At 48.4% G+C, this 18833-nt stretch overlaps 1 protein-coding gene across 1 annotated transcript in view; it reads right to left on the reverse strand.

Annotated features, from left to right (window-relative positions):
- Nucleotides 1-18833, reverse strand: part of LOC144145501 (uncharacterized) — a 53289-nt gene that overhangs the window by 21605 nt on the left and 12851 nt on the right. The window contains exons 2-5 of the mRNA XM_077677153.1: nt 16718-16776; nt 15698-15749; nt 9276-9343; nt 1922-2025 (exon numbers count right to left, since the gene is read on the reverse strand). Coding sequence (XP_077533279.1) covers nt 1922-2025; nt 9276-9343; nt 15698-15749; nt 16718-16769 — 276 coding nt within the window. The 5' untranslated portion in view covers nt 16770-16776. The remainder of the gene's footprint in view (nt 1-1921; nt 2026-9275; nt 9344-15697; nt 15750-16717; nt 16777-18833) is intronic.

The raw sequence follows: 18833 nt of genomic DNA on the forward strand, positions 1-18833 counted from the left end.
TTGTTTTTATGTCTGGCAATAAAATAGCCATGATTTGTTTGGCGTAACAGTAACATTGGAGGGCAGTACAATCCTCTTCATTGCAATGAACCTGACGCATGGCATTTGTCCACACTCCTCCGAGTAAGCTGGCGGGTGACATGATCGAATTCAAGAAAAAATTAACAAGAAATCTGACTTTTATTTTGTTCATTACTGCGTTGATTGAGTTCCAGCTTGACGAATGAGTGAATCGGCGGCATCGGTACGCCCCGCCGTTATCAGGCGTAGCGCTTCCCTGTTGTTACCGCATCGTACAACCGATGGTCACGGCCCTCTTTTTTCTGTGATGGCGCCATAAACTTGTAACATAGAAACAGACGATAGCGTGGCGGCGGTGACGGCCGGGAAGGTGATAACGCAACAAAGCTTGCGTTGAAGCAGAGAGCTCAATTGCGTCACTAAAAGGGATTGAAAGAAATAAATAGATACGGTAAAAAAAGATTCTGTGATGTTCTATAGCTCAACACCCGCCTATCGCTAGCTTTTGGATCAAAGTTACTTCATCGCCTTGTGTTGTCGACTCCAATTTTAACCTGAATAAATGTGTTTCTCTTGCCTACCTCCGCTGCCGTCGTAATTGTTATAATACGTGCCAAGCATTTATATTTTTATGCGGAATATTTGATGGCTGGGCTGTGATTGTTATGATTTTAGCTTCGAATTACACTGGATGCCGTCATAGCTATTAGCCTACGCATGCATCACGTCGCTGATTGCTGACGTTTTGCTTACGCAAAAATCATGGCGAATTCACCGTCAATTTATGAAGTCGAGAGTGGGCCCCACAGTGGAACTGGCGGCGCGGCGGCTCTAATAAAGCAGACGAGACCCGCCACTCTGCGAGGCATACATACAGGACTCTGCTTGATGATGATTATGATTTATTGGTCATGCCCTTTGTAACGAATCGGCACTGGGAGTACTCTGGCCAAGCAGAAAACAATGAAAAAGTTGAAGGCACTCCCGTTTCTGCAGCTCTGACTGGAAGACACCTTACTCATCAAGAAAGATATTCTTCGGCGCTCCACGCGTGCCCTTCTTCCTCCGCGCGGGTCTGAACTTCCCGCCGGCTTAAACCGGCATGAAGAGGTCGTGCTTCGGAGAATCCGCCAGGACGCCGCAATGACGCCTGCTTTGCGAGCAACGTGGACTTCTAGTCTTGCGGATCCCTCCCCAACTTGCCCCTACTGCCCTGCCCCTGTTGCTGAGGCGACATTGGAACACTTCCTAAGGACGTGTCCAGGACTCCAACCAGCCCGAGCTCGACACATGGGGACCACAGGACATCGCCCAGGCCGCCCTCCCGATATTCATCGGTGGACGCACGACGCACTTTACAAGAAACTATTGGAATCCATTTACGAAACTGTACTTCCTGTAGTGCGCCCGCATCACATTGTGTTTTTTTTTCTTTCCTTCTGTGTCGTACCCGTGTCCTGTTTAGTCCATGGTTTTCTTGTTACATATGCCCTGTGGCAAAAATGCGCAATTAAAAAAAGGCAAACACACGCAAGCATAACTGTCACACAAGAGGGTACCACTTCACAAGAGGGTAGCCCTGCTCCTGCTTGCACGCCATCTTTTGTGACATCGCCTTGCGATCGCGCGGGGGCTTCAGTCAGCGCCGAAAGGAGGCGCTATAAAATTTTTCTACACTTGAAGGCAAACTACTGCAGCTCTTCTGCAATTTTACTTAAACAGCTTCATGCGCTCCTGAAAACGACATAATGCTGCTTCGTTGCAGATTCTTGCAACTGCTCACTTTTTTTTTCCTGGAGAATTTTCGAAGCTTCACGCCAAGTATTGCTACTGACACTTTGTTCGACACCACGCGGGTTTCTACAGAGAAGGATTCTTAGATAAAAGTGGGTGCACTTACTTTTGCTTCGGGGTTTAAGCATCTGTATTGCCAGGCCATCTTGCCGTAAGCGTACGTCCCTGTCCAAAGTACCGGGTGCTGATAGCCAACCTTTGAGTGGGCACCTGCGTTCGAATTGCACACAACGCATAGTCATTCCGTTAACGGGCGTAAAACCGATAGTTGCATAGATATGTTGTTACGTTGCGGGAGAGCAAATGACACGAGCCATGAAGAAGGTAAACAATCTATTACATTATTTACATAGTGGCCACCGGATAGTCAGAGCCAGGTACGCCAGCCCCTTCGTCGTCGTCACCGCTGGTTTTTGCAGCAGAAGCTACACTGGCCAAGGTTGAGCAGTTTCGCGTGGACCCTGAAGGGCCGTGCTGCGCAAGCGCGAGGATCATTGCATTGGATTGGCTTAAATTAGATTGGATTGGTAATTCAATCCATATGGAGTACCGGTGCGTAGAGAATTGGGTCTGCACATTAGCGGTCTGCGCATTACAGAGGAGTGACGTCATAGCCGCGGCAGACGCACTCGCACCGGCGCTTGCCCAGCTGTGCGCCTCTGTTGCGCAGTAGCCAAGTCTGACGCGGCGCCGGAGCCGCTTGATATCCGTTTCGCGTGGCTCCAGGAGAGCCGTGCTGTGCAGGCGCGAGGAGCAGTGACTGGACTGGACTGGATTGCACTGGACTGGATTGGATTGGATTGGATTCGATTCGATTGTATTGCTGAACCTTAGCTCACGCTACGTATATCCTGGCCTAGCCGAGCTAAGCCACTGCTAATTTTTTTGTAATGGTGTTTTGGGTATTGCCCACCTAAATGTCCAGTGACATCACCCCCAGTCGAGGGGCGACCATCCCGGTCGACGCTGCGGCACGGTGAGGACGGTCATGCAGATGAGCAACGCGATGAAATACACGAGGAAGAACCGCTTGCCGCCACGGATGATGATGATAAGTTTTGTGAGCACTGGCCCCGTAGCAGCGATGTTCGCAAGGCAAAGACGTCGTCGAACCACAAGGTGGGGGACACGCATCATCGATTGGTCACATCTCTTCCGGTCTTGTCGGCTCTGGATCGACTCGTCTTGGGCGGGGGACACGGGGCGTGGGACGTTGTCGAGCTCTGGTCACGGCGGGGCTGGGGCTTCCCGACACGGTTCACGTACCCTCGATGTTTGCGCCGAAGCCGATGAGGTGGTGAAGCTGGGGCCACGATGGGGATGGACGCGCACACTCCCCCAAATGTTGCGTGGTGGCAGAGCAAACGGCATGAGCCATGAAGAAGGCCAACAATCCATTTACATTATGTACATGGCGGCCATCAGATAGCCAGCGCCAGGTACGCCACCCCTTCCGTCATCATCGTCGCTGGCCTATGGTCATGACGCTGCGGGTATTGCTCACCTGTAAGTCCCGTGACAATATTATGGCAATCCAACAGTTAAGGCGGCATAGGCGAAGCAGTTAGTCTCGTTCTTGCGGGAATATGTGCATTTGAGAATGGTAGTAAAGAAAGCAAATCGAGATAAAACTGGGCTTGAGATTTGATTCGAACCCACTACCTTTTGGGTGTGTGCGATGCTCTACAATAGCAGAGAGAGTAAATCGCCCCCCCCCCCCTTACTTTACTTCTGTGCTGATGTGTCTGTATTCGTTTTCTCTGTTCAGGGGTGGTGGCCAGCGCAACTTCGACAGCTTCCGGGCACGGAGCAAGGACATATAGGAGTTGAAAAGCGCGAACGCCCGTGTGCTCGAGATTTCGGAGCACGTTAAGGATCCCCGGGTGGCCAAAATCGCCTGTGTAGCTGCGCGCTAAGTAATAATAAATCAAGGCAAAACGGCTCGTTGCGGCTGTCGCGGGCGAGAGACAAGATAACGCCACATTGAAAAAGAACGCGGACTACAAAGATTCGCAGCTGCGACGGCGAAGGGGAGGTTGGTAGCTCGTCATGAACGAAATAGCAGCCACAATTCGCTCCGAGGCTGCGCAGTCAAATCGCAGCGGTCACGCAGTTTGTTCTTCCGCGACAGATGCAGCAGGCTCAACATAGGCCAAGCGCTTACGACGTTATCTGGCCGCCATAGGGGGCGACGTGTCCTCGCCTGCCTTGTTCATATACCATGTATCCAGGTGAGTGGGACCTTTCTTTTACCCAGTGCCACAGTCACTCCATAGAGTTTCATGCTAATATATACTAGAGGGAAATGTGGCGTCATGTACAGGGCAGCATAGAGTTTCTTAGTAAGTATACTAGAGAGGAAACTGCGCCTCGTAAGCCATGTCGTCATGGGGGTTCATGGGAAGACATCCTTTTTGGCTTGGCTTGGCATGACAACTGGATTCTTAAGCGGTTTTTGGGATTTGCTTTCTTCACTATGCATTCACACGTTTACGAGCTATAAGGAAGCCGAAATCCTCCCGTTTCTGTGGTAGCCGTGTTCAGTGAAACAGCAGGCAATGCGTGATCGCACCTGACGTTGCTCATGCCGTAATCGAAGGACGTATGACTGAGCGGGTAATATGCCGCCGCGAAATTTGTAGCCGACGAAAAGAAGAAACAAAACGTACTTCGACGAAGACAAGATACGGCAGATACGGGCGCTTGTATGCGTCCTATCTTGTCATCGTCCACGACTGTTTAACGCCACGTTTTCATTTTAGATGCAAGGCATCTCTTACACTCGGCCTGTCCTTCCATCCGGCGTGCATGCGTCCGCAACCCTCCTCCTTTCCCATCGCCTGCCAGCTGCGTTAGCGCGTTCTCCTGGCCATGCCAGCTGTGCGTCAGCGCGCCGTTAGCGCGCGTATGCTACACTTCCTCTCGTTCTCCTCGCCATGCCAGATGTATGTTAGCGCCCATGCGCGTGTCTCTCTCATCACTCTCTCTCCCGCAGCGGCTATATAACCGCGGTATCTGCGGCGAGCTCCTCAGTCGCTCCGTCAATCGCTCTCGCTGCTACTGCTCCGACTGCTGCTCCACCTGCTGCTCCGATGAGTTGAAATGGACACTAACATGACGTTCTTTACGTAATTGGAAATCTACGTGTGATTGAACATCATTTAAGGTTCGCTACACTTCAACCACGTTTGGGTAACCGACATAACGGAAACGCGAATTGAACCCCGTGAGATGCCTGCATCACCCCAGGGTTCCCCTCGCGGGAAGGTGGAGAGAATTTTTTTTCTTGTTATACTAGCTGGCGGTCGCGGTGCACCGGTTCACCACGAAGGCAACGTTTTCATAGGCACGCTCCAAAAACTTTCGAAACTCTTCAAACAACTTATTTTTTGAAATAATCGTAAAATTAATAAAATTACATTCTCTAATGATTTACCCCCCAAATAATAACATTGTTCGTAACTACAACCTTGGCCCGCGGAATAGCAGGCACAACCGTTCCGGCAAAAATACGCTTTACTTCTTTTTTTCTTAGTTTAAAAACAGCCTGTTTTTATTTTCCACTTTCATAATTGCACACTATTCTTCGCGTTTTTGTGGCACTTTGTTTAAATTTGCGGTCACTAAAACGTTTCAATCCAAGCCAATGATGAAACTAAGGCGAGCGCGATGTATAATGGCGGCCCATGACGACACAGACGACCTTGATGTGAGCCGCATAGACGCTAGCGCCAGATTCCTCTCTAGTGTATACTGTAAGAAACTCTATGCCGGGCAGGCACGTTCCACTTGTCCTTGGCATGGCTCACGAACAGGCTGAAAAGTTGCCTCTGGCTGCGGAAAAGCAACAATATCGCTGCAGAAAATTAATCGAATTTGTTTTGTTATTAAAAAATTAAAGCTGAAGAAAGATTAATTTGTCAGGGATAATTTACAAGCTTCATGCAAGATGAACGAGAAAACAATGTTATCCGTTCTTGTTGATTTTGGCTTCGAGACAAAAAAGCCACGTGGTTAACCAAGCCAAGTAGGCGAGGACGTCGCTAGCTCCAATGGCACCGCCCACGGCGGCCCGGGATTGCAGCGCCAGATTTCTTTCTAATATATATTAATATAAAACTCTATGAATCACTCGGACGTCTACGCCTTGTCAGGAGCAGTTCACTGGCGATGAGCCCTCGAATAATGGCTGTGGCACCAAGACTGCCAGAACCGAGGTCCTTGCTATTATATGTCAAATAGAGGCTCGGTAGTTCGAACCGCAAGGGGAAGCCATCTCAGTCCTAATTAAAGTTCGAAATAACAAGAGGAAAGAATAGCAACAGTGCCTTATGGGAAGTAGTAGGGCGCGTCAACAATTCGATGCTTGAATAAGTCAGTGAATGCAGTCTTTGTCCTTGAGGACGACAGCCAGCATTTCTTGCTGCAACGAGCGATTGTAGCAAGAGACCTCCTCTTCGTTTTCTTCAAAACCGCAGGAACGAGCGGTGTTCAATCGGGTATGACTCTGGAGCGTACCGGCGCAGTGGTTATTCGCCCTCGTACTCCTCGTCGCTGGCAGTGACAGCTTCGTTCTGCCCTTCCGACTTGACAAATGGTGCCCTCATCTGACACCGAAAACCACTTCGCTCGTGTCCACATCAACGTATTCCGCAAACGCATCTTCCAAAATGTCCGCCATAAGAGTTTTAAGGCGGAACACCTTCGATATCTTGCCATGCGCGACAAGTGACCGTAGTTGCCGTCGGCGGCGGCGTCAATACGAATGGTACCAAAACGGCGGGTGCTGTATACGAATAAAACCCGTTTGGGTCCGTGCGGGATTTGAAACCGTGTCGCCGGTGCAGCAGTCAAGTGCGCTAACCAGAGCGCTAACCCGGCACCATGCCAGAATGGAACAAGAATAAGCGTGAAGCGTAGACAGGTGAACGCGACGGTACGTGCGAAGAACGGGTGCCCGCGAAAGAGAGGGCTCACTGGGGAGAAGCTGGCGTGCGAATTGCGGCCAGTGTGCCTGTCAGGGTAAAGCCCGTTCTACATGGTGAGTTGTCCGTCTGCGAATTCGGTGGAACGAACGTTCGCACTTGCGAAGTTCGCAATGCCTGGAAATGTCGTCTACATGGCCTGCGAACGTCACGATCTTCGCATTTCAAAGGCACATTGTTTGCTGACCGAATTAAGTCTGCTGCGAGCAAAGCTTGTTATGGTTTAAGAAAAACGTTTTATTTTACCTTCTGGGCAAGTTTTTTCAGACTGTTTTGCAACAAATATGAGTTTATCTGCCGTTTCATACAACAACCGCGAATTATTCATCAATACACGCACACACAGCAGAGAAGACAAACACAGCAAGCAACCCTCGGTTCGTTTGGTGTGCGCGCCTAGCCCATCTCGGTTTACCTCGGCCGGATCTTCTTGGGTTCTTCTGGAATTGTTCCCTGTTGTGATGTCCGCCACTTGCGCGGATACCGATTAAGCATTTGAGGAAACGGCGCGCATTATCATGTTGTGAATGCGCGAGCGTTTGTTTCGGTGCACCCGCGCTTACGCCGCGCGTATACAAACAACGCCATCTGATTGCTAAGCGTGCAGATGGTGATGCCGTGACGTTCACCTAGCTGTGTTCCCACTGGCCGCATGAGCGGCGTTCGCGGGGGATGCTCGACCGTTCCAAATATTTGGCACTGCCGCAGCAAGGAAAAAAGGTCACACTCCGACGCATTCGGACGAACACTACTGTAACGCCGCACATCATGGCACGCTTTCGTCTACACCCCGGTGACGGTGCCTGCAAACTCTGCGAATCACCTGACAAAGTCGCTGACCTTGACCATCTTCTATGCATATTCCCTGTCTTGAAGGACCAGAGAAACCGCGCACACGCGCTCATTCCTCCTCAAGTCAGGCCTCAAACGCTGCGGTAGTTGACCCATCCCGAAGGGTCTACAGAACACAGGAAGATGGTCCTCTCGTATATGTTCGAGAAGCCGCCATACAGGACCACATTTAGTCGGAACACTCACCGCCCCCCCCCCCCCCTTTCCTCCAACTCCCTTCCCCCATCTCCCCCTCCGGCGATGACAAAGGTCAAGGCACGGAGTGTATATAGGATCAATAAATACATAGTACAACAACAACAGCGGCGCCGCATCTGCGAATACGCACTGAAAATCCCACCATGTAGAACGGGCTTAATTCCCGTGAAATGACAATGACGAGACATTGGCGAGGTTAAGGCGGTCACGAGGACTTAGGACTGTGCCATAACTTGCAAGTGAGAAGCTGGGTTTGCAGCTGGGCCGTGATCTTGAACGCATTTGGGAATCACGCCAGATGAAGCGGCGGAGTCGCATTGGTTAACCCTAAGTTAGTCGTAGCGGACCCGCCTCATTTGAGTACCGTCTTAAGAGTCCAGCCGACAGTCAGAAGCTTACCAAAATTGCTAGGAATGTCGGAGATATTAGTTGTAGGGGAGCAGCAAATTGGGCACGTGTCAAAGAAATGTAACGGGGTTAAATTTGTCAAAAAGATGGATGACGCGGCTTGCTCGCTGAGATAACTTCTATTATGTGGGGCTTGAGTGCTCCGCTCAGAAACAATCAAAGATATAAATGCTTGTTTACGAATGCTGCTGAGATACAGCGATGAAATTGAGCGTGAGGAGCCCCGCCAGAAGAGGCCTACCTTAAGCCTCTCTATTAACTTGCTGGCGTCGTTCTTAAGTCACCGTCGATACAAGCTGTGTTACTCTGCGCTGCTCTGACCTTAACGGTAGCCCTGCGTTCGGTTTGAGCGTGTTTTTGGGAGAAGATTGCCTCTGCATTAATGCATTGCTTCTACTATCCACTCTGCCTCAATATAAAACGGCTCCCGGATAGTGATCAAACTGCACCTTTTGAAAGTACGGTACTACGTTGATACGAAGGCATTCATGGCACGCACGCGAAAAAAGTACGATTAGGAGCTCACCAATAAATATTTGAATTTTGAAACCGTGCCGATTACAAAAATTTAATCAGGCTCTGAAAAACTTTTTTTCACCTTTTAATGATCTATACTGTATTAATTCCACATGTTCACTAATGCAGACCTACTTCGAAAGGAACAAACTCCTTTTACATCATCGCGGCACACGATTTGCCGTGCCGCAATTGTAAACAACTCCAAGGAAAATAAACACTGGCTTTACTATAGAATGCTCAAGATGCCCTTTACATAACTGATCTAAAGAGGTAGTTTCCTATTACAAGACACTTTTTTTACATTAGTTGCGCATCGGGAAGGTATGTTCCGTATTCCGGAAAGGTATGTTTCCGTTTGGTCAAGGTAAATGTATTTTCGTGTTCACCTGACGTGCAGGCATTCCTTGGTTTTTACGTGCTCAATGTTTATTCTATTATACACCCAGTAATGTCTAAGAGCTTCGTAGGCCCACAACGGTAAAAGTATTGCGCACTCACCGGCATTGTCCAGCATCTTCAGGATGTTCATCGAGCCCCAGTACCCAAACACGGCATAGTTTCCCATGCTGCAAAGAAATATACCAGGAACCCCCTTCATGTCTCCGAAGTCACTGGAATCTGCCAGACACGCCGGTGTGTGACGTCATACCTACACACCAACTGTTTTGGCTTACGATTTTATCTTCAAGCATTTCGTATTTGTGACGTAAAATCGATACCCGTCGGCGATTTATTGTACAGCATCCAAGAGTGCTTCATCGGTCTACCGAGCTCGCATGCATCGTGTGCGATAATAATGTCTGCGAAAGGTTTACTTAAGCAATGTTTCTGAAATGGACACCACGATTCTTAACTGCTCTTTGTTAAGGTGTCTAGTCATCGTTCACACTTTTACATGTTTTTTTTTTTTTTTCAGTTGACCTTATAGGCTCTATGTTCGTGGCTCTTTGCAGTAGTCCGCACCGACCACTGTCTCTCTGAACTGTCTTGATGTCAACGGTAATGACGACAGCGGACGTGTTCAGCGAAAGTTACGTCATTAAGACACGGATAGAGACCAAGCCGGTTATGCCCTGCCGCTCTACGTCAGTATTTCCATCAGCTTTCTCTCCCACCCTCTGAGAAGGTCAACTGGTGACACTGCAGCGACCGTGTCCTCTATATGCGGGGGTTCACAATAAGCCCAGAAACTCGCTACTTTGGAAACCACGGAGTGTATGTATTGTGTGGCTCTCCTTGTAGATGCGTGTTGTTTACATTAATGCGTACTCTCTAACAAAAGACTGTTGAAATCAACGAGCTGACGATGACGAGAAAAGCAACTTAATGCGGTGGTAGTTACTACCGGTTTGTTGGCTTGGGCAAGTCGACATTACATTCTCTAGAATCGTCGGCATGTTCTTCTGCAAAGAATTATGGGCAGATGAAATGCACCACCGAGAAATTATCTTATCAAACCCACCGACGGGAGTTCTACACTTTCACTTAGTGTGTCAGGCGTAATGTGTATTGACAATGGAACGGCGCCAATGTAATTATTTCGGTCACGTGTGCGCGTCGCTCGCACCCTATTGTTAGCACCGTCCATGCTAACCATCCGAGAGAGGGTACCGTTCGGAACTCTGACTTAGAATTCCTGAATATCGCGTAGCGCAAGCGTTGCGCGTCTGATTGCAACATGCCGCGGGTTCGAGTTCGACAAGAAAGCCCGCTTTCAGTGCTACGCACAAGACCCTGTATTCAGTAAGTTTTGTCCTCACCGCTCCTCGCCACTCCTCCTCGCCGCTGCCGCTGGCGCGGCGGCCCTGCGGCAGCTCGTACATGCGGAACGAGTGGCTTTCCCGCATGACATAGAACGCAAGATGGCGGATGGACGCGCAACTCTGCTCCCCTAAGGGAGCTATATACAGGAACTCCACTCTCACGGAAGCGAAGGCGATTATAATAGTGTAGCTGACCGTTACAGACGGGACGCACCATATCGGCGGGCCGCTCAGCGCAACCGCAGCGTTAGCGGCAGAAACGATTTTAGCTGAGCAATGACGGCATCTCCCTCCACGGGGATTCATTGGCGTCACTGGTCGTGTTCTGTGCGTGTGTAAACCAAAACGTGATCCCAAAGTGAAGATAAGAATTGGTATTTTGGCTACTCAAATGCAGTAAAATACAGTGTTTTGTGCCTTATTCCTCCTTTTACAATATAATATAGCCGCTGATGCGGCATAATGGTTTTAAGTGATTTAAAAGAAGCCGTTCAACGTTCGAATAGCTAAGATAAGGATGTCTTTCTAGGCAGTATTAACTCTATGTTCTATGCGCTGCATAGAAGTACGCTCACGCTTCGGTCGAAGCTTTTCGCTTCCGTGCTTCCGTTCTAGAGCCCGTTGAGGTGCGTGGCACCTTCGCCTACTCGGAAGCGCTTTAGCGGCTTGGTCGCTCGTTTTCAACTGAGGAAAACGGAGCTCGCCGCAGGGCGCTCACCTCGAGGGGGGCAGCCATGTTGTAATTCCGCGCGCTAGCGCAAGCTGCCGTGACGGTCCGCTAAGAGGCCTCGGCTAGCGGAGTGGGGCCCCGTCCGGTATCGCCGCCAGCGCCATAGCGCGCCACGTGTGCAAAATGGCGCTCCCGCTTGCTATCGGAGCGGAGCGGATCATCAGAAACGGTCTGCTAAAGCTAGTAACGGAATTAAGTCATGCCGTTCCTGTATACTGCAACGCCACTGCACGCGTTCTTTTCTGTTCTCGTACGACACGCATTGGAATCTATTTACGTTTACGGGTTCGCCTGGGGCCATGCTGCCATAAGGCGAGGTCGCTGCTTCGTTGAACCACCGAGTCATTTGGTCATGATGCTGTTGATGAGGGCTCCCCCTTATTACGGTGCACGGCGACATTTGTAGAAACACCGCTGCACATTATCTCTCCTTCTGGGTTAAAAAGAAACTGCTTATAAGCTATTGCACCTTTTGGATGGTCTGGTTTATGATTTGGAGGTTTCTTCCAGTCTTCTACGCTTTTTTTTTCTCCTCGATATTCTGAACTTTTTTACTTCGCTTCTATTACTTTCCACTTTATTCTTTAATTCAGCTGCGCGTCGCCCTCATTGAGGACTGCATGGTTGCATTCCTTCGCACCCACAATGTTTCGCACGGTTTCTGGTTCCTTTCCACAGCCTACGCACAATTACGAACCCGGGTACTAAATCGTTCACCTCATCTCTAGAATCACTGCAAAATCGTGCTTGACAAGCCATGAAGATTTCGCGGAACGACGGCACGAAGAGGAGACTACAGGACGAGCGCAATCCTCATGGCTTGTCAAGTATCAGACCAACTAGCCCGTCAACAAATCTTGCTGAAAATCGTACTGCTAGGTTCATATCAAACTATGAGCGCCTGGTCAGTGTAACTGAAACGAAAAGACAGTTAAATCTTGACCTCTCAACACGACGCATCGTTTCTAGCTTGTGTACACTTCACAAAATTTATCACACTAATCAAATTCTTAAACAGTCGCTTTTTGCTGACCCCACTTATGTATCTCCCCGCATCGGCCACAACTTCAAAGTTGGGTTACCATTGTTCAGAACTAAACATTATCATGACTCCCTTGTTCCAAAAAACCAGCGCGCACTGGGACAGCCTTCCCACTTCCACCATCTGCATCACCGAGCCTGTCACCTTCAAGTCGGCAGTTTACGATTTCTTTCATTCATTGCAATTTTTCTTCTCTTCCTGCCCCGCTGCCTCCTCTCTGTAACGCCTGAACGGCATTGAGAGTAAATAAATGAAATGAAATGAAAGTATTCCTTTGCCTACTCACTAATAAGCGTCTGTTCGCAAGCGACCCGCTCAGGCTTAGAAAAGCAATGCACTCCTTTAGAGTTTTTGTGAAAGAGCTGTACTTTTATTGTTTATAGGCCGAAACGTGGTAAAATTTTTAACACGCTAACGATTCATGCGCTCTGAAACAGATGACGTTAATTATCTGAAACTTTCTCTTGCTCTGCGCTTTTCGTCGTTTTTCAGAACCTGGCCCGGAGGCCTGATGTATAAGAGACTCGATCGACTCTTGAGCGCAGGGTCATCGGTTTCATATCAGTCACTGCAAAGTGCTTGCCAAAAGATAACTTTCGTGCAGTAGCGCATAGTTGGCGCGTAAAGGTTTTTCGCAGCACAAAAAAACGGCGACAAAAGTTTGGGTCGACTCGCAAAACAGCCAAGTCACTAGGCTAGGAACTCTAGGCAGGTTTCACGAGTACGGAGAGTGACTGATGTGAACCTGATAAATAAAGACGTCTTCCGAAGTAAATGGCAACAGAACCAGCAAACAGGGGTCCCGATACATAAAACAAGCCCTAAGACGACATGTTACACGCCTTGTATTATCTACTATGACCCTTACAATTGTGTCCTCTAGCTTTGGTACTATGTTCAATTCAATGTGAACCAGTTAAAGCCCAACAAGACTAAGTGAAACGCATACTGACGATAACCAGGTCGGTTCATACTAGAAAATGAACATATACTTAGTTTTAGAAAGGTAGACGGCTCGGAGGGAACATTGCTTTGATAAAAATACGTATTGACAAAAACTTCACGGTGTAGCCGCGTGAAGCTCCTTTGAACTGAACTAAAGCTTGTGACGTTGAAAACTGACACCAGGCTCTGCCATTGGGTGTTAAAAACGCTTCTTACAAGTTCGTCTTCAGAGCCTGGCGCTCTTGAAGACGAACGAGCAAATCTATTGTGAACGAGGGAATACGCGCCGCTGGTACCACTGTCTTGATTGCTAGATATGCCGCCATACTTTCTATATCATAATTCCGACGTCATACTTACAAAATAGACTTTATGACAAAACATTCGGAAGATACAAAACTGGGGATCACTTTTCGGTCAAACTTGTTTATACAAAGAAGGCGACGATTAGAGTCATTTGTCGCCATGCTTTAACATAAGTGTACACCCAATTCTGCGTGCACTCAAGCTGGGTAAACTACGAAGGGTTGTACGTTTGTCCTATACTCGGTTACAGCTCAAGAACGGCACCACCTCATGTAGTGTATCACTCCGCCAAAGCGCCGGACCCGTGACGTCAGTGCGCGCACGTTTTGAAAGGGGTTTGCTATGAATGCGTGATATCGTCTGCCTTGTCTCACGCAGTTTGTTTGTCGTCACTGGAGTCGTTTATAAGCATATTAAGTCCAAAAAACTCACGGGAACGGCTCACGCCATGTTCAAAATATTCCCAGTAACGCCCTACTTGCGCCGCGCGGAGAAACATCCGGCTACGGTGATAAGGCACAGCAGCAACTTCCGGTGCCGTTCTTAAGTTGTCACCGAGTATAGCGGAGAAGAGCGATGTTCAGACGGAAAACTCCCCAGTGATGAATTCTCGCGAAAACATACTTTACAGCCATTTCTCAAAACACCATTTGGCCGCAGAAAAATTGGGGCCATTTCATCCGGTTGAAAACTACTCCGGCATTAATTTAGATAAAACTGCTTTAAGGCCAACCTCCATGCAGCGAAATCCGTCGGCGAAGTTCTCGCGGCGGCTGGCGAGGATCAACGCGCCGCGCAGTTTTCGTCGACCCAACCTGCATGCAACATGAAGCGGCGAACGCCGCCGACCAGCAAGCTTTTCTTTCCACCATGAGTGAGTTGCTTGCATCAAGGTTGCGAGATGTCAAATCCGAAACAAGTTGAGCCTAAACATATCCCTGGTTTTCAATAAAAAGCAACTATACTGAATAATAAAACTTGATATAAACGGCACAACTAATATTTATTTGTATATTGTGAGGGCGGTGTTTTTTTTTAAAATTGGCATCATAGCACAAAAACACTTCCAAATGACAACACTAAGTAAAACTGTTCGTGTTTGATGTTTGTCAGTATTACCTCTATGGTTTTGTTTGCTAGCTTTGCCGCTACTTTCAAGTTTTTTGCACTGACCTTCACTGCAATGACCATCAATTGTTCCACTTCCGCGCTACTGTGGCACTTTGGCAGTTTTCTGGGCGCGGTGTCCACGAGAAAAGGGTCATACACGGAAAAAGGCGTGAAAGGAGCGTCTGCTTGTTGGCTGCTGAGTACGCAGGCGCTCTGCGCAGACAGGAAGTAGAAAGCTGTGATTGGCTGTAGCTTCAAAATAGAGTTCGACGCTTCCGGTCGCGTTCGCCGCCGCGCGACCGGAAGCGTCAGAGGCGCAGTGGCCGCCACCAGAGGCGCCAGAGGCACAGTGGCCGCCGCCGGGCGTCGTTCGCCGCATATTCGCCGACATTTCGCTGCATGGAGGTCGGTCTTTAGGGGCCGTTTAGTTGAGTACACTTTGTTTCACCATCCATGCACTGGAAAGTTGGCTAAAGCTCCATTACGCAGCTGCCTTACACTTAGAAGTAATTTAAGTGCTAAGTGCACTAGTGCACTTCAATTCACAAGTACCTGAGGATGAACAAAGGAATCACGGACACTAAAAATCTGACAACGTGTTCGACATTCCGGAACAGCCTACAGGTTACTTTTTCACAGTACAATGAACCGGTATGCGAATAAGTGAATGAAGAACTCCCATGTGATTCCGAAACGTGGAATACATAGTGAGACTTCATTGGTGTCCGTGATTCATTTCCTCATTTCCACGCCTGAGAGGACGAAGTTTCGTCGAACCCTTGACCTTGACAAATACCTGGGATACGGCAGAGTTATAGATTATTCGACGCTGCCAAGCGTGGCAAAATATTTCTTATCGTAAGCCTAGATAACTCTGGTATTTCAAACTGCTAGTGATTATAAATTCAAGCAAGCAAGGTGTAGCAATCGCTTCGCAACAGTGGTATCTGCCTCCGGCCCAAGCTTCGTGGCAGCAGTGCTACTACGCAGTGAGATGGAGAAATAGAAAGGGAGGTGTACTCACTAAACTGTACTGTCCCTGTAGAACGTTGGCCTGAACATTCCGAAAGGCACGTCTGGTGAGGAAAGAGATGAGGAAATGATTTATCGGCACTGAAAAATGAATGACTGCAAAATCAATTTGCGACCTATTCGTTCCTCCGGGGTCTTCGTGCGCTGAAACGCTCAAGTAGATTATAGGCCAGCCACAAGAGCCTCCGTCTGCTTCCAAGTTTCCTTACATTATGCGAGGTCCTGCCCATGCACCCCATACGACGTATCTAACACCTTGTTGCGCTGGCAGATGTGCAGTATTTTTATTTTTTTCCCGGGTCTTTGAATCCTTCTAAATGCAAGTATACGTGTACGCTCTACTAGTTTTATGGCTATAGTTGATGCGCTTTGATTGGTAAAGATGCTAGACCTAACTAGAATGCACTCGCACACGGCCTTCTATTTGACGTCCTGTGCATTTACAGTATACGGCAACCCACACGCCTATCTGAACGTCATAACCACGATGTGAGCGCCGTATTGGCTCCTCTGCAACCTACTGAAGACACACAGTGGTCAAACAAGAACGACGCATTTTATCCACCGCGGCTACATTCACTACTCAGAGGTATACCGTTGCTCTCGTTTGGCTAAGAGTGTATAGATTTTATCAAGGCATATAAAGCAGTACCTCATTTCCGCATTCTACGGTTACTTTTTAAAACCACATCCTTTTTGCCCGGTGGAGTCGGATCTATCCCATGTAGCGTTTTACCCGACAACTTGTGCTTTGCCAGCCACCGTTCCTTCGCCTGGAGAGTCGCCTATTCCGTTTGCCAAGAAGCACGCATACAGCTGGGTTTCTATGCATGTTCCAGTACTTCAACACTTTCCCGTACTAGAGCCCAGGTACGGGACTTTTTAAAGGTCTTCCATCCCGGTCCCAACTCTGCTCTCTGCTGACTACGGGCCATGTTTGGCCCGTGTGCAGAGAAGGCGCTGCTTATGCAGCTGCTCCGAGAAGGCAAGAGCAGTGCAAGGATGTACGTACACATTGTGTTTGACCCGTAGTCATAGCTTCCCTCGTCGTCCCCGTACATCATGGGATGCCTGGAGAGGAAAACAGGGCAACGGTCAAAACGAGGTGCACCCGCAAACTACGTCATGCGCTCGCAACTTATTTCGCGCGCCAGCGTGCGCATCCAATGGCACTAGCGTCTCTAAATAAGCTACGCTTAAGAGTACCGCCACTTCCTGCACCCGGAAGCGTCTGAGGGCCATTTTGTTTCTGGCTTGCAGTTTTGCCATCCCTCCCAACGAAACCGCCGCCAGTTGTGACAGGCAGAGTGTGACCGGCCGCTCCAGCGCCCGCGCAGTAGAATCCACAGAATCTTGAGAGAGAGGTGCCCAGAAACAAAATGGCTGCGCCCATATGTAAACAAATATCACGTGGTGGCGACCGACAAATGGAAATCCTGGCGGCACATAACAATGCGAGAAAACAGTGCCGATACTCTAAAAGCCTTTATTTAGTGACGCTAAATGGCACTATCGCACCTGCAACTAAGGGCACAGAATTTGACTGAAAGCAAACGAGCTAGTGATATGCTTTGCGGAATAGCGTAGTCGCTTTGAATAACGACCGGGCGAACAGCAGAATAGAACTTTGAGTCGCTCGGCTTATCATTTGTCGCATTGACTTCTCCGGTCGTACGCTTAAGTGCATCCAATGTCCTGTCGCAAAGGATATTCTTTGGGGTGCTTCAGTGTCACAAAAAAAAAAATACCGAAACGTTATGCCTATAATGAAGCCTTTCTCAGCGCTCGGCTTCTTGAGACAGAGGGACTCCAATTTAGCCTCACCCATTAAGCACACCTTGAAGCGCGTTCGTTTTATACTGACCAACTTCGACGCTTAAAAGGGCCATAATGACAAAATACAGGTATGGTTCACTAAAAGAGCCATAAAGAGAAAACACAAGAAGGTTCATTCAAAAGATTGCCCTGTTAGAATCATACTGACACCACTTTTAACGTAAAATTCGGTCAAATAAGCTACATAACTAGGAAAAAAGCGAATGGCCATGCGACCCACTAGCTTATTTCCCGCAACAGAACCTATGATGTCATACCAGCCAGCTCTGCGACTGGCAGAGGGCGGCAAAAGCAAAAGCAAATTAGGCAGAGTTTATAAGCTTGGCGAACGAGGTACTTGCGCTTACATTTAGGGCACATTCTTTTTAAAGCCGTAAGAATGGTGGGACAAACAGTGGAAGTTCCGAAGCACACTTAAACATAGAAGTACTGATGCGTACTGCTGTTGGTGCTGCGCGCTATATGCTTGGTTTAGCTGCACAGGACTATGGGGCTTCGGGGTTGTCTCAGACGACACTGGCCGATTGGCCCAAGGAATGGTGTCTTACGTGAACATATTTGTCGAGCGAGCACTATGTTTCATTAAACGATTATTTCCTCCCTGAACAAAAACAAGCCAGGTTTAAATACAGTCAAAAACTAACCAAAGGCAGAAAACGGTTTGCCACGGTATGGTGGCGCCATCTAGGTTCACTAACAGTAACCAAGGTTTCCTAATAGGCTGCAGAGTGGTCGGTTCCTGTGATGTCATTGCAGACCAACTTAGATTAATTAATTTCTCAGTGAATAAAGCATCGTTTGCATTCGGACAAGCGCTGGGGGCACTATAAAACACGAAATCTTTCGAATAACACAAACTTGTATTTTGTCTTCATGGCTTCTTTAAAGAATGCTTTGCCCCGACAACAATGATACAAATTCCATCCCAAACTTCCAACAAAGATCGGAGATATTAAGGGAAGTAGATGTAGCGGTAGCGACTCCCTAGGAAGTCACTTTCTGGTGACGTATCTATGACGTCACAGAATATTGTTTCTGTGGTTGGCGCTCCCCAACAATGGTGCCGCCAAGAAGCATGACTGAGTGACCGTAGAGGGAGCCTCCAGCTTCGTTTGATCGTATCATTTGAATTCTAACGTGCAGTTAAAACACTGATAACCGTTTAGTGATGGCGTCTACTGCGTCACTCATGCTAACATTGCGTCACTGTAGCACTTTTTCAATACGTGTTTTATTTGTTGTTCAAAAAGGGTGTTTCGTGGCTAGAATGAAGCTGAGGAAGTTAGCAAATG

Source organism: Haemaphysalis longicornis, unplaced genomic scaffold (genome assembly GCF_048455015.1).
Source record: "Haemaphysalis longicornis isolate Haplotype H1 unplaced genomic scaffold, Haemaphysalis longicornis Haplotype H1 scaffold_7, whole genome shotgun sequence".
In the NCBI taxonomy this organism is placed as follows: domain Eukaryota; kingdom Metazoa; phylum Arthropoda; class Arachnida; order Ixodida; family Ixodidae; genus Haemaphysalis; species Haemaphysalis longicornis.